Raw genomic sequence first — 17,004 nt, forward strand, 5'->3', positions numbered from 1 at the left:
TGGCAATACAATAAGCAAGGCACATCAGTTGAAGTTTTGGAGCAATGTGGCATTGTGGATAGAAAGTTGGCCTTGAAGTCTGAAGGTCGTGGGTTCAAAACCTGCCTCTGACACATACTAGCTGTGTGATCCTAGGCAAGTCTTCTAATCTCTCAGGATTTCAGGCAGTCTTCTAGAGTTTGAAGCTGTAGGACATTAAGCTAGAGGTTGTTTCTTATAGCACTGAAACCACAGGTCCAGGCCATATAATTTGAGAAACATAAATACAGAGAAAAGTATTCACAATAGACATTAGACAAGCAAGTAGAAACTGGAAGAGAGAAACGCCAGGAAGATCTACTTTGGAGGAGAGTAGCGTTGTTCCAGAGTGGTTAAACTTTCTAATGTTGAGAGCTGTTAATGAAAAGATAATGGAAGGGGCAGGTGGGTGGCTCAGTGCATAGAAAGCTAAATCTGAAGACAGGAGGTCTGGTTCAAAATGTGACCTCATAATATGGAAATGGATTTTGAACAATGTTACATGTAAAACCCAGTGGAATTGTTTGTTGGCTCTGGGAGGGAGGAAGGGAGGGAAAGAACAAGAATCATGTAACCATGGAAAAATATTCTTAATTAATTAGTTCAATTTATTCAAAAATGGCCTCAGACACCTGCCAGATGTGGAAACCTGGACAAGTCCTTTAGCCCCAATTGCTTAGCCCTTCCCACTCTTCTGCCTTATAACAAATACTTAGGAACCATTCTAAGACAGAAGTTTTATGGGTTAAAAAAAGATAATGGAACCCCAATGGCAAACAACTTTGGGGATATCACTTTTAAACCCTGTTATTGAAAAAAATGTAAATAATCTGAGAAGACCCACAAAAGGAATGGGTGGACTAATGTGAGATGTGCCATTTGTAAAGGGCAAATAGAACAAAGAGAAGGAATCGTTTTGGAAATATTGGGGATAATAATCCTAAAATAAGAGAGGAAAGGATAAATTGAATGGAAATTTAAGGGTTTTTTTTTAATAGCTGGGATGAGTAAATAGTGAGAGAAAGGTGTTGAAGACTAGTCAGTAAAAAGTATGGATGTGGCTTTCCAGCTAGCTACATTCTTTTCAAAATTCTTAGAATTTTTTTCCCCCAACCTGTTTGCTCTCAAATGAAAATGGCAAATTAATACTAGAGACCTAAGTCAGGGGCAAGTGATCAAGAAGGCAGGTCAAATGAGAAATGTTTTGTGTGAGTCCACAAAATAGTTTCTGAGTCGAAAACTATTGGCTCATGTCTAGGTCTTATGTGGTTGAGAATGGTGATGGGGGCTTATAGATTCCTACGAAATGAAGTCAAACTTCACTAGGAAGCATCGTGCATTAGTTCCCAGTTGGCTATATAAGCAAAGCTTAATTTTAGTTTCCTCTCCTCCACCACCCAAATTCATTGCTCAGTCAGTTCTTTAGAGCTGAAGCTGAATTTTCCCTTAAAACTGTGCAGATGAAACGACAATTTGCCTTTTTGTAAATGGTTATGGAGTGTAACCAACATAGAGTCTAGTCCAGAATTGGTTGTATTTTCTGGATTGTCCTGGAAACCTCACCATTACTTATAATGATGCTGCAGTGTGAAAAATTAGCTGTGGCTTTTGGCAAGAAGGAAACCTGGGAGAGCTGGGAATGTCTCCCCTTCTGCCTATATCTACAGTAGCCATGGTAGCCTAGAACAAAAGGAAGAAGGGTGACATCATGAATAGAGTTGCTTCTCTGCCATTTATAAAGCAGGATAGCTGTGGGATGTTTCTAAGTCCAGTGATCAATTGTCAGAATATACTTGCTCTAGGGTGTCAAGCATACAGAATATTTATTTAATTCATTCTCCATCTATTAAGTGCCTACTATGTGAAAGGCACTGGGAATACAAAAATGCAAAATGACATAGCCCCTGCCCTCAAAGAGCTTACATTCTAATAGAGGAATAAGATCTATACATAATTCTGATACAAGTTAGAATAAGATGTGTACATAGGCAAAAAAGGATCACTTCTAGCCAGGGGATCAGATAAAGATTCATGGAGTACATGACCACTAAAGAGGGTCTCAAAGAAATGAAATGATTTTACAAGATAGAGATATAGAATAAGTTCATTTAATTAGTTATAATGGGTCAAGATACTCCTAAGCCAGTATACCCTATACTTCAATCATCATGGTATGGTATTTATTCTTGTATAGCAACTCGCTTTCTCACATAGAAAAAGCTATAGGACAGGTTTCATTTTTATTCCCTTATACCAACCCTATGATAAGGTATTTTTTTTTATTCCTCTAGCTACAGAGAGGATGGTGAATTAAAAAAAATTACACATAAATATGCATTCCATACCTGGAATGGTTTTGTGCTCTATTGCATGTGAAAGAAGACAAGACTTCTGATTGGTAGACAGAATGCTCAGCATTACCTACATAAGAGACTTCCTTATTGGATATACTCTGAGAAGGTGAAGGAGAGAGAAAAAGATTTTGAAATGGTAGCCATGGGAGGAAATCAACCCCCCTGGTCTTGATTGAAATTCTGCTAAGAATAAACCTCCTCTAGGCGAGATAGTTCTTAATCTCTTAGTTTGAGCTGAGATCTTGGCTTACCCCTCCATGGAAGAGCTCATTCATTCTTGAGCATTTGGGGGTATATTTGAATCTGCTTAACTTCTCTGATTTCTGTTCACTGTTTTGCTTAGATAAATGGGTTTACCTAACTATCATATTCCATGATGGCATTTTGTATTACTAGTATTTAGAGAAAAGGAACTATGTCAGTGAGATTAATCTAAGGACTACCTTACCTGTTAAGATTATTCAAGGAAAGGCTTTTGTTCTTAAACTCTCTTCTCCCAGAATGCCAATATTTGCAGGAGAATGGATAGATATAAAGGTATTCTAGCCTGATACCTTTTGGATGAGAAGAAAGAACATCCAGCTTGAGTGGTGCTCTTTGGCCTGTCTGTCCCTTTCTCCCTGAGCTGGCATATTAGGGATGTAGGCATAATCCTCAACTCTCCTTTGCAGAGAAGGGCCAGACCTCAGATCATACCTAACTGTGCCACTTGCAAGCCAAATACATACATATATATATATATGATTCATGTGGACACACATATTACACATGTAAAAATAATTTTAGGTTTAGCATGGTGTGACAAGGTTAATAAAATTATGATTATCATCACTATTAATTCATATAATTTCCACTTATAATTTTTTTCTTATATTATCCTTACTTTAACAGACAATCAAAACCTAGAGAGATGAATTAACATGTTCAAGGTCACATAGCTAGTATGGAGAGAAGATTAAAATAAGCCTTTTTATCCTGGTTCCCTCAGAAAGAAGAGAGCTTTGATGTTCTAGTATACACATTGACAACTTCACAACTTGACCAAAAGGAGTCAATTCCAAACTCTGAATGATTTTGTCATCTATAAGACCTGTGGTGCAGAGAACGGAGGCAGCTTTGATATACACACTTACCACCAAAGGGAAAAAAAAGGAATCCTAGTTTACCATATTTATGTACACACTTATATATGATGATCCCAAATGAAAGTCCTTAGAAAAATAAGCAGTTGTCACTAGCATATGACTGATGATTGGCTTGGGCCAATCCACATTTTCACTGGCTGCTAGGAGGAATTGATATAGGACAACTTCTCTTGAAATAACTCAGGATTTACCTTTTTCCTAATTCCCCTCTTCCCTAAGCCAGATACCTCCCTGTCCCACAACTCTCAGTAATTCCTCTTAACTCTTTAAAGCCAAATGACTCTGTGTAGTAGTCCTAAGCTCAAGCTATAGCCACCCTTTAGCAGAAAAAAAGCCAACGGGTAGGAGCTTAGGATACAAAGACAGTGAACCAAGGGAGGGAAAGATGCTCATTACCTCAATGGACCCTGGTTCAGCTTTGATCATTTCTCCCATGTTGCTGTCATTATTAAGACTTGGGGGGCTATAGGCAGCCTGTCTCCTCTCTTCCTTTAAGGCATGCTCCCAAAGTTTCTTGTTCAGGATCCTGGCAGTATTTTCAGTCAGTGTGTGGCCGGGAGGAGCAGATAAGTCCTGCCTCACGGGGGTACCTTCTCCCCCTTCTTCTCTGGCTGTCTCGGTGCCAGCCCCACTGGGGCTAGGTGACCTTCCCCGGGAACTTGTGCCTGTTTCTTGACCTGGGCCCAGATCTGGTCGGGGTTCAGCTGAGCGAGAGCGGCTGCCAGCTCGGACTCCCTTCTGGAGGGCATCCTGGACCACGGGAGTGTGGTCGATAATGTTGAACAGGCTGGAGAGTCCATCATTGATGGTGGTATGCACGGGGCTCTCCCTTGTGGTGGTGGAGCGGGCCCAGGCAGATTCACTGAACCCTTTCTGGGGTGTCCCTGGCAGGGCTCTATTATTTGGCTGGTCAGCTTTAGGGAGACTCTTCCTCTGGAGCTTGGGTGACCCGTACCTGGGGGAGCAGCACGTGCGTTCAAATTTGGCCTGCACCTTCTCGATGGCAGGTGACACCTGCCGGTTCCGGAGGTTCCTGGAGGGGGATGACACAGGTGTGGTGCCACCCCCTGCCTTTGGGGTGAGACACTTGTGGGGACTGCTGGTGATGCTTCCACCACGCAGGGTTTCAGTCTGTAGGCCAACATTCATGGTCTGGGTGGTCTGTGTTCCTTTAGTCTTGCACCCATTGGTCTGACAGGCCGTATCTTTGAGCTGAGGCTTCTTGGGGCTGGCGTGGATAGCGTTTCTCACAGAGAAGGCGACCTCTTTCATGTCGTCACTCATGTTCTTGGACATCTCAAGGCTATGCAGGGAGGAGGAAAAGCCCACGGTCGTGCAAACAGGGCCTTCCGCAGGGTGGAAGCCACCCTCCAAGTTGTCTCTGTGGTGCCCTGGGTGTTCACAGGGCCACCTGCCAAATGCGTGCTCGGGGGAGGTGACTTTTGCCTCCCCCATGCTCCCTTTGGCTTTGTTCACAGAGAGCAACAAGTTAGGGTCCCCCTGGCCCTTCTCCTCGCTGCCTGCCGTCGCCGGGTTGTCAAATCGGCGGACCGCCGGTGGGCTATGAAACACGCGCACCCCCGTCTTGTCCGCAATGACGTGGCTCTTCAAAGGCTGCTTCTGGCAGTGCTCGGGGCTGGTCGTGGTGTTGGTGGTCATGGTGACGCTTGTGGTGAGGTACCACGATGACCCGGGGACATCGTTCCCCGACCTCCCCCCTTCGGTCCTTTCTGCCCAGGAATCCGGGGGCTTCTCAGCCAACCCATTCCTGCGGCTCTGGGATGGAGGATAGTCCCAATTCTTGTTAAATTCCTCAATGTACTTCAGGTCATCAGGGGACAAGGGAGGAGTGATGTCCTCCTTGTGGTTGGCAGAAGGCATGGCCTTTTCTGGCAGGAAGGGAGAAATGTCCATCAGGCGCTGGAACTCAGACATGGAGGACACTGATACTGCCCTGAGAAAAGCAGAAAAGAAGAGATCATAAACCCGCCACACATCCTGCTAGATAAAGTTCTGGCACGGTGAAAGGAAACCGGACCCTTGTCATTCTTTTTTGCTCCCCCTCTGTAGATGAAACTTCCCTCTCCTAAAGAGCACTTTTAATGCTTGTGGTACACTTCCATGTTTGATGGTGCTTTTTTCAGGCATCAGCTGATCCCACAGGGTGTTTTCATGGACCCTGGTATAATTCTAGCAATGTTCAGGTGGTTTTGCGTTAGTCGGAATTTAACACAACCAACTCTCCCCTGTGACAAAAGGCAAGATAGCATGGAATATTTTGACTCATAAATAATATCCCTGAATCTCAATTCAGTCGACCGTTTCAACTTCCCCATCAAGCCCTGTACTTCTCTCATCTGTTGGCTCCTAGCCATTCTCTGGAGGAGGTCTTAACAAGCCATGAAAGACCCCCAAACCAGACAGCAAAAAGAAAAAAAATGACAGTAAATGTCCTACTTCCACCTGGAAAATAATCTACCAATATTTCTCCTACAAAAATCTATCTGTTCCTGTCCACACTGACTTGTGGCCCAAAGGCCCCTTCTTCTTCTGGCCACATCCACTGTGGACTGTGGCTGCTCAATTCACTGGATGAAAAGAACACATTGGTGGCAAAGATACAGAGCGCTCTGCCTTTTTCCCCCTAACCTCCCCCAACATAGATTATTCTGGAAGCACGCATGCACATACACACAGACAGACAGACACACACACACGTGCACACACACACACGATATATAGAAAAGAATCAGAGACTACCCAAACTTGCCTAGTTTTTCCTAGGCTTCTTCTGCCTGACATCTTTAAGGTCTTTTGACACATGATACCTAATGCTTCCCCTGGGATAAATGACCTAACATTGTATGGAAAAGAAGTGGGCAATTAATAGCTATGAGCCAACTACTCTAGTCACTCAGAAAGAGAGAGCTTTTTTTAAGGCTTTCCCCTACACATACCTTTAGGCTCCGCCATGATGGTTCATCAGAGCTAGAATCTTGTGTGTAAATGGAAGAAAGCAGGTGATTGGCTTTGGGGTCTATCTTTGTCCCAGATGACTTTCCTTAGCTCTAAAATGAATGGACTGTACTGAACAATTTGATACCTTCTAGTTCTTATTTTCCATGAATCTACATTTGCCTAGATTCTATGGATGTTGGAGCATCCACTAATAGCTAACCATAAATTTAAATGCCTCTGGGTAATCTTTGATCTGAAATTCATTAGGACACTCCCTGGGGAAATGGAATCCCAAAGGATCTTGGAATAGATCCATTTAAAATTCTTCCTCCATGGGAATGACTGTTCATGGCTGGTTTGGTTCAGTTATCTTACTTTGATCTTATAGGTCTTTCTCCCATAATCCCAATCACTTTTTTCTAATCCTTACCTTCTGTCTTAGAATCATTAATGTGTATTGCTTCCAAGGCAGAAGAGTGGTAAGGGCTAGGCAATAGGGTAAGTGACTTGTCCAGCATCACATAGTAAGAAATATGTGAGGTTGAATTTGAACCCAGGGCCTCCCATCTCTAGGCCTGGCTCTCAATCCACTGGACCACTTAGCTGCCCCATTTTCTTTGTGGAACTTTTACACTAGGATTCAGTACATGAGGGCAGCTAGCTAACCCAGGTCCTACTAATACATACTCTAGGCTTCATGACATGACCCACAGTCCTCTATTTCTCCTCATAGTTGTTTCTCTGAGGAAAAATGAATGTATAGTATCATTATTAAACTCCTTTAAAAGAGCCTGGAAGAAATAACTGTCCCTGTGACTCTAGTTCTCGAGTACCATTTTTATCATTCCAATCTAGTCATGATGGTCAGAGTCTATTTTTGCATCAGCTTGAAGTAATTCACAAACTACCTAATGAGCACTTGGAGTAATTGATGACTACCAGTAATCCATGCTCGAAATGAGAGCAAAAAGGGAAATGGTATGACTTATTGACAGGTACAGTCCTTTTAGGCAGGCATCCCAAAAGTTGTGAGGCAAGCGGAGGCTGAAACCTTGTCATCTGTTCTTTCTGGCTCTCTTCTAGCTCTGCTCCCCAAGTGCAAACAATAAGGTCAATACTACATGAGTGACTAGAATCCTTTCCCTTCTAAGGAGCTGAAAGTGACTTTAGAATGGTTTAGTCAAGCCTCAGTCCTTCCCATATTTCTTTGAGCTAACACGTCCAGCCCACTAAGGTACCGAATCAGTTAAGTTCCTACTATCAGAGTTGATAGTGGCACAGACTAATATGGAATCATGATGGAGGGGGGTGGTGGTACTGGCAAGGATTAGAGCATGGATAGATATTGAGGACAGAGGGTAGGGTGAGAAGGGGTAGGTAGAAGCTCCAAGGTAGCAAAAATTGTAAGTTTTTCTCCCATGAGAGAAAACTGGAACAGTTAAAGGCAGGAATTAGCTCCAATTTAGGCACTGAGGGTTGAGACTGCAGTCAGGATGAGGAGGAAGAAACTATAAGGGAAGTGCAGATTTGAGACAGAATGCAAGGTCAGCAGCAGATGAAATGTAGTTTAAAGAGGTCCAGGGGCTACAGTCCAATGACCTCCAAGGTCCCTTTCAACCCTATGAGTCTGTGACTCTGAGAGTAGGGGAAGAAGTACTAGGTAACAATAATTGATGGAGTCAAATTTCACCAGAGAATTCAGGATGAGGACAGCTAGAAATGTCAACATGACCTAACAAAGGCTTTCATTTAGTGCAAATGGATCTACTTTTACAGAATGAAAGAAAGGATTGGAAGAAAGGTAGAGAGGGACTAGTTAAAAAGAGAATGGGGGAGAAAAAACGCAGTAGGTAGAAGAGGAACAGTTCTTAGAAACTTCATAGTATCACAGGTTTAGAGCTGGAAGGGACCTTAGATCTGAAGTCTCACCCTCTCAATTGGCAAATGAGGAAAATGGAAGCCAAAGAGGTTAACTCATTTGCCCAAAGTCACGCAAGCGGTAAGATGCAGAGCCAGGGTTGGTACGCAGGTCCTCTTCCTCTGATTTAAGGAAATATAAAATCCAGTGCTCATTCCAATGTACCACAGCCACTATTTCATGTATGATTTCCTCAAGAGAGATGACCAGTAAGCCTTAAAATAAAAACTTTTCACTTAAGTTTTTAACTGGATGAAATATCTTGCAGCAGACAGTTCCTTACCCTTATTTTGTTTTGTTTTGTTTTGTTTTGAATTGAGGAGGGCCACACTGTGGTGAACTTATCTTTCAAGTTATCATTTAATGAGAACCCTACCTGCGTTATACATATCAAATTACAACACAATATGGGTAAATTCCAAACCAAAGGCCAGTCCTTGATGGAACCATGTTTGATCTTTTAGTTGTTAGTGATCAATGACATCACATTAATGGAACACAAAAAAATCTGAAAACATTTGTTTTTTCATAGCCATAAAAAGAAGACTAAGCAACTACAAAAAGGCTGAATTACATCAAACACTAAGAAATTCCATTCAGACCTACGTTAGCTAATGTGATTTTCATCCACCTTACCTTTGAAGATTTCCCTTGTAGTTTTCTTCTTCCTGCAAGAAAAACAAAACAAAACAAAACAAAACAGATAAATCCAATTTTGGCTGCTTTATTCTGAGGCTTCTAGCATGAGAAAATAGCCCATAAAAAAACACTTCCTACAAAGTAGAGAGACAGGGAAGGGAGCCACCAGTATGGAGTGCTGCATGCATTTTCCAATAAGGTACTGTTAGCTTTGGTTAGTTTGTTATAGTTAGTTAATTGGCTTATTTTGTTGCCAGAGAGTTCTCATAGGGTGGGGACAATCTGAAAATGTTTGGACTGAAAAATAAAACAGGTCAATAAAACTTTTAAACAATTAAAACACATCTTAAATAGATATGTAGCAGGCATTGGGGGATTGGGATATGTGTTAAGAGGAGGGTGCTGGCCAGAGAAATGAAAGGCACATTATGATGTGGACACTCCGGACTCCAAGGGAGGGTACTGGTCTAGCTAGAATGGACATGATCATAACATAAGGAGATAAAGTGGATGGCTGGAACTAGAGCCACAGGCAAAGTTATTTCTTCTAGGCTCTTTTAAAAGGAGTTTAATAATGATACTATATATTATTATGGCATTTTATAATTTTTAAAGAGTTCTGTGTAGGTGATGCAGTAGATAGAGCGCTGTGCCTAAAGTCAGGAAGATATGAGTTCAAATTGGATCTCAGACACTTACTAGCTATGTGTTCCTGAGCAAGTCACAACCTCTCTCTGTCTCAGTTTCCTCAACTATAAAATGGGGATACTAAAAGCCCCCCTCTCCCAGGGTTTTTGTGAGGATATAGGAGATAAAATTTGTAAATATCTATATAAATGCTAGCTATTATTATCCCTGAACCTGTTCCCTTAACTGTTGAATGTGGATAATTAAACCTATAATATTTCCACAGGGTTGTTGTGAGGTTCAAATGAGATGATAAAACTTCAGTATTTTGTCAACTCTAAAAGCACCATACAAATATCATTTATTATTATTATTAGCCAAATTCTCTATAAACTTTGCTTTTGAAGTAAGGAAATTCCCTATCTACAGTTTTAACTGAAATTTCTTCTCAAAGTTACCCACTTCTTAGAATTCTAAGCTTTCTTCAGGTTTTAGCTCAAAGTGTCACCTGCTTCACAAGGACTCTCTTGATTTCCTCTAGTTGGTGCCCTCTTTCCCATATTACCTTTTATTCCCCTTGCCTATATTTTTGTATTTACTTCCATACACATGTTGGTTTCCCTCACTACACCATAAGCTCCCGAGGGGGAATTGAGAATTGTCTTGCTTTTATTTTTTATATATTTGGGGTCCAACCTAGTGGAGAGCAGGCATCTGAATAATTCTTTTTGATTGAATTAGTTCATTCATTCATTTTCCTCCTGGGAGAGTGGCCATGAGTTCAGAAGTGCATGGAAACATAAGGTCTATGATTTTCTCAGCAGAGCTGGTGCTAAAACAAACACAAATCTTCAAAGTCCCTCTTTTCACTAAATTACCCTATGACCTCAGTATGTAATCTCACCAAAATGTACGCTTCCTCCAGTGGTGAAGATCAGCAACCTTCATATACCTTCTCTCCTTGTGGGACCCTTATCTAAGCCCTCCACAAGAATTATTCAGATGCCTGCTCTCCAGCAGATGCTGTGTTGGACCCTAAATAAACCCAAAACAATCCAACAACAAATAAAACAAGACAATTCCCAATTGCCCCTTAGGTGGGGTGTACTTTATAGATAGAGGGCCTTTCCCTAGATCTCTGGATTGTATGGCTTCCAATGGATTATGCAGGCTGTCCATAGGCCTTAATCTCCTACACTGCTGGTTAGAAATTCAATTTATTCCTCCAACACACCATTTCCCTACATTCCAACAAAGAAACTCTTTGACATTCACTCGATGGGTTCCATTAAGTGTGTAGGAGGCTGCCTGACATATAAAGCAGCTGTTATAATGGTACCCTAGTAACAATTCCTTTAATCCATCTTTTAAACTCAAGGTCTCAACTGCTTGAGTGAAAAGGTATAACCAGGAGAACTCAAGTAATTCAGTAGGAAGAAAATTTCTAGATACAGTGGGACTCAATCTATTTGGCCCAAGCATCATAACTCCTTTATTCAGAAAGCGTCCCCCATTCCCCCTCCTTCTATGAAACATCCATGATACACTAGGCATACTAGCACCATTCTGTCCCAGGGGGATAAATATAGGATTTAATTCAAACATTCACTTTAATTTTCCGGGGGTTAAATCCTTTCTTTCTTACATAATACAACAATTTTTAAAATGTGTTATTATCTAGTGACATTTTCTAATTCTCTGTATGGAGACTTTTTTACAGTAGAATTTTTTTCTTTTTAGTTAATAGCTTTCTAGAACCAGAATGTTTTCCTGCAATTTAAAGAATATGGATATTTTAGCTTTTTTTCTGCCTCTTCTGAAATTTCCTGAGAATATTCATATTTAGAAACGACTCAATTGGATCCAACATTTATTAAGTACTTACTATGAGCAAGATACTGAATGATCCTCAGCGTGCCCCATTTTACTGTGGGTGGGGAGGATACAAGTATACACATAAGAAGAGAAGAAGGAAAATTGAAAGAACATTATAGAATGGAGAAAGAAGGGCTTGAGCTGAATCTTAGAGGAAGGCAAGCATCCTGAGATTCGGAGGTGAAAAGGAAACGTCTCAAAGGCATATGAAGGACGGTTAACATACATGATGGTCTGAGAAGGGCAATGGAGGTCAGGGAACAATTTAATTTGTAGTTCAGTTGACTGAATCTTGGAGTGTACAGTACGATAATATGAAATAAGGCAATATGAAAAATGAGAAGGAAGGTGGAATCCAGAGTTTGAGTGGGGTAAATGCCAATCTTAAAAGTTTTCATTTTATTTCCTAGGTAATGGAAAACCATTGAAGGGTTTTAAGCAAGGGACTGACAAGCAGGCACGTACATTAGGAATGGAGGGAGAGTGAATTGGTGAGGGGGACACTGGAAAGAGGGAAACCAATTGGGAAGAATTCCTGGGATTGGCACTTGCCGTACCCAAATTTATGCCTAGCACTGTGCTAAGCACTGGAAATTTAAGTACAAGCAAAAATGGATTTTGTGGGATAGTCTTTCAAGAGTCTGACCTCAAAAAGCTTACATTCAAATGGGGGAATACAACACACAAAAGGGTTAGGGTGGCATCTCAAATTCATTATGTCCAAGAGAGAATATAAAATCTTTTCTCACAAACTCTCCTTCCTTTTGAACTACACTATTACTGAAAAGGACAACAATAACCTCCTATTTACTCAGGCTTGCAATCTTGGTGACATCCATGACTTCTGATTTTTACTCACCCCACATATCTAATCTGTTGCTAAATCTCATCATATCTTCTTTTACAATATCTCTGCTTTACATTTTCCCCCATTCACTCAGTACCAATTCAATTCAGGTCGTCATCATTTCTCACTTGGAGTTCTAATTTTCCTTCCTCTCTCAATTTCTCCCTCCTACAATCCATCTTCTTTCCAGTGTCCAAAATCAGTTTCTTAAAGTTTGGGTTTGGCCAGATTTCCAGTCATTACTTTCTTCCCCCTCCAACTCAATAAATGCCAATGACTTCCAGAATTTAATATAAACTCTTCTGTTTGATATTGAAAGCCCTTTTATAATCAGACCCTTTGCTACCTGTCAAGTCTTCTTATACTTTATTCTACTCCATGAACTCTATGATCTAGCTGCATTAGCCTATTTACTGTTCCTGAAAACATAATACTCTACTTCTAGTCTCTGGATCTCTTCTCTGGCTAACTCTCCTGCCTAGAATACTTTGTCCACTCACGTCTGCCTCTCAGTTTCCCTGGCTTTCTTTAAGATTTACTTCAAATCTCACCTTCTTCTGTAGGAGTTCCTCTAGCTGGTTTCTCTAGTTCTTAGTGTCTTCTAATCTGAGATTACTTTCAATCTTTTCTGTATATATCTTGTATTTACACAGTTATTTTGCATGTTGTACCTCTCATTAGAATGTCAGCTCCTTGAAGTTAGGGACTGTTTTTGCCTTTCTTGGTAAACTTAGTGTTTAGCATCGTACTTTTGTGAAAAAAAAATCCTTACCTTCTGTCTTAGAATTGATACTAGGTGTCTGTTTAAAAGTAGAAGAGAGGTAAGGGCTAGGCTACTGGGGTTAAGTGACTTGCCCAGGGTCACACAGATGAGAAGTATCTGAGGCCAGAATTGAACCCAAAACCTTTTTGTTTCCAGGTCTGAGGCAACAACTTGTCCCACCTTTTTTTTTTTAGCATAGTTCCTTGAATACAATGGGTGCTTAATAAATGCTTGGTGATTGATTGATTAAAGTTCATTTAGTTCATGGAACACAACCAGGTAATAAGGCTTACGCTGTCACCAGATGGTGGTTTCCTTAATATGAAATTCATATGATGCTTCATGTAAAATCTAAAATGAAGTATGGTGAATGAGAGAATTAGAGAGGATCCAATTTGGCATTGACTCTCTTGAAAGTCAGTGATGGAACTGGGAACTAAGAGTCCCTTTTGGGCAGACAAAGAAATCTCTTTATAAACCTTAATTTTCTGTGGAAATGTGAATGAGGAGTGGTAGCTGTCATTGTCATTGTCTGAGGTGACATGTACTTAAGAAAAAAAAGCCACCATAGTTGCCCTGCAGTTCTTGGTATATGTCCTCTTTTCCCACTGAGGATAATTCTGAATTGGACCAAATTTTTCAAGGTTTCACTGAAGTAAAGAAAAATTTGAAGGATCTTCCTCAAATTTAATTCCTTAATAAAGATTTGAACATATCCCTCATTTCTAACACAATCCAATTTTTATGAATGTGTGAGTACTGAGGGAAAATTATGAATCTTTAGCAACTTAGGAGAAACTGAAAACTCCCAAAATCATATGGAGAAAGGCTTTAATTTCATTTGGAATTGGATTACTTATGTGCTCAGCTGGGAGTGGCAAAAGCATTTCCTTTTAGTTCTTTCTCTGTCCTTTTATCTTTAAGGTCTCAGTATTTTATACCCTACCCAATGATCCATACAATTCTAGAATTTCAGAGCTGCATGGGACTTTAGTATTTAGTCTAACACCTAACTGGACAAGAGTCCTTTTTATATCACACCAAACAGTTGTTTATCCAGCTTCCCCCCAAGACCTCTAGGGTTAGGAAAATTATTCTTCCCTGAAGCAGCCTACTTCATTTTGGAATAGCTTTCATGGTTAAGAGTTTTTCCTTTAGCTTTGGGAATTCGAGGTGAAGCTGGGGATCAGCTAATCCATGTCTTAACTTACATAGGAGGAAAGTAAAGTGTTAAGAGGCCAATTAGATTAATTTCACCTTCCCCATTAGATTATGAGCTTTTTGTTTTTCTTTGTAATCCTCAGAACTCCCAAAGTCATGGAGTAATAACACCAAACATTTAAATGGCCCTTTATGGGTTGTAAAGTGCTTTGCATATATCTCATTTGATTATAACTGTGTGAAGTCATTGCTTTTATTATTTCCATTTTACAGATGATGAAATTAAGCTAAGAATTTAAATGATTTGCCTAGAGTCACACAGGTAGTACATTTCTGAGGCTGGATTTGAACTCAGATTTTCCCGACTCTGCATCCAGCACTCTCTTCATTATAACACCTACACATACCTCACTAGTACATTAAGGGCAGGCCCATGTCTCTCCATTCTTAGCATGGCCCACTTGCTTTTATACCATACTGGCTCATATTGATGGACAGAACATTTTTTTCTTCTAATCAAAGAGATCTAAATTAGGGTCTGGGTTATTTGAATAACTCCTTTCTGAACTTCTAATTATCTTGATATCTTGTGGATGTGGCCAAGATCAGAACTGGCATTACTGACCACAACTGATGAATATGGCAACTATTTTCATGAGACTCCATCTTTCATAGCAAATAAAATAGCTCTATTTGAGGGAAACTAAGTCATGGTGATATTGGCAGGAGCAATAACATGGGCAGGAATGATGATATGAGAATATAAATGTCTATTCTCCTGTTCTAGTCTCCTTTTTCTCTAATTTCTGTTTTATTGTGACACTTTCTGCTCTTAGAAAGGACCATGTTCCATTATTGCTTAATTATATCTATTTCATTAGAGAGCAATTAAAAATAGAATGCAAGGATTACTTCATGCAGGCAAGTGATAAACTTCTCTCGTCCCACTTTTCGAGGCTTGGGGGCATTGGGTTCATCCAAGGCCAAAGCATCCAAGTAGATGTTCTCTGTGGCAGAGCACCGGTCTGAATGCTTCAATTTCGACAGTGTATGGTCTCCATACTGCATTGGGTCTGGATCAGAGTAAGACCAATTTCTTGTTGAAGGAGGCGAATAATAGCTGTCTTGGCTAGATAACATACGGATGACTTCTTTTGAATCCCTAAAGAAAGTGTCATTTCCAAGGTAGCTCAGTCCATCCTGGAGCTTAAAATTTAAAGAAGAGAAAGTTAGTACAGTCTGTCCATCCACTGCTATTTATAGTAGATTGTTTCTTTCTCACAATTTTGTACTTTACTCCATAGAATCTTAGGACACTATAGTATTCTTTCTTTCCATTTTCCCCCCCTACCATCCACTGCTCCACAACACTGGGTGCAAAACTTATGTTAGTTTAAAATTTTTATCTAGTCCCAACAATTTTATTTGCATTTCAGTATCTATAGTTTCACCTTTGTCTATATGTTCAATGTAGTTATTTCTCTTTTTTTGTCTCTGTGTCCATAGGTTTGGAGAGCAGGGGTATCTTTTAATAACATAAATAACTCAGGAGTCATCTTGCATTAATGCTCAAAGAATGAAACCAAAATATTTTTAAAAGGAAAATTAGGATGATTGTCAACTATTATTCATGCTAAAGAATGCCCATCAGTGGGGGAATGGTTGACAAATTATGGCATATGATTGTGATGGAATACATTGTTCCATAAGAAATTATAAGCAGATTAATTTTTTAAAACATGGAAAGACCCACATGAAATTATGAAACACAAAATGAGTAAAACCAAGAGAACATTATATGCAGTTACAGAATTAATGTTTGAAGAATAACCTGTAAATGTCTATCTCCAGAGAAAGAACTGATAAATAGAAATACAAAAGACATAGTTCAAAAATACATTGGGGGGGGGCAGTAAAATGGTGCCTTCTCTACGGAAGGAAGGAGAGGGAGGAAGATACCTGGGAATTTTGATGTAACTAACAACTTAACTAATACAAAGTCTACACTAAAGACTTAAGAAAGCAAAAGGCCAGAGATGTGAAGTCATTTGCCCACAGATATACATAAAAAAAATGGCAGAGCTGGGATGTGACAACCATGTCGTTTTTCATTTTAATCTATAACTCTTACCACCACATCAAGCTCCTTCTTAGCATAATCAGACCATCTGGAATTTCTTTTGCCTTTGAGCATGTGGTCAAGTATTATTTCTATAGCCATCCTCTATCACTCATTGACTTGCCCTGGAAATACACCAGTGTGAAACACCAGAGAACTGTGGAAATGGGAGGGGAACTTCCTCCTAATGAAGCTCTTGCTCCATTTAGAAATCTTTATTATATTTGTTGACATTTTAATTGTATAATATTTGTTCTTTTTGTCTTTCTTGATAAATATTTATGCATGAGCAAACCTAGACTCATTTTTACTTAACTACTTTTAATGAGTCCTTTATTGGCTGACATATTTGAAAATTCTATTGGTTGACTGCTCTTTTTTAATGAGCAAAATATTTAAAAGATTAAAGTGGCATTTTAGACCTGCCCCAAAGGCAAGGATGAATAATGATTTTCAGTCATCAAGTATTGAGATAATATAAATTTCCTTGGGAGAATATCAAAATTTTCAAAAGCATTTTTCACACATTTAACTAAGAGTCTTAGTAGTTACCTCTCTATTCCTACTTGTGCGAGAGGAT

The 17,004-nt window shown here is 40.0% G+C and overlaps 1 protein-coding gene across 8 annotated transcripts in view; it reads right to left on the reverse strand.

Annotated features, from left to right (window-relative positions):
- MTCL1 (microtubule crosslinking factor 1) overlaps window positions 1–17,004 on the reverse strand; it is a 166,431-nt gene that overhangs the window by 10,801 nt on the left and 138,626 nt on the right. For 6 of the 8 annotated variants that reach the window (XM_056823678.1, XM_056823674.1, XM_056823672.1 and 3 more), the window contains 3 exons: window positions 15,218–15,511; window positions 9,030–9,061; window positions 3,914–5,471 (listed from right to left, as the gene is read on the reverse strand). In XM_056823678.1, the coding sequence (XP_056679656.1) occupies window positions 3,914–5,471; window positions 9,030–9,061; window positions 15,218–15,511 (1,884 nt within the window). Of the gene's footprint in view, window positions 1–1,819; window positions 3,463–3,913; window positions 5,472–9,029; window positions 9,062–15,217; window positions 15,512–17,004 lie in introns of those variants that run through there. The other 2 variants (XM_056823677.1, XM_056823673.1) reach the window with 2 other exon arrangements.

Source organism: Monodelphis domestica, chromosome 3 (assembly GCF_027887165.1).
Source record: "Monodelphis domestica isolate mMonDom1 chromosome 3, mMonDom1.pri, whole genome shotgun sequence".
NCBI lineage: Eukaryota > Metazoa > Chordata > Mammalia > Didelphimorphia > Didelphidae > Monodelphis > Monodelphis domestica.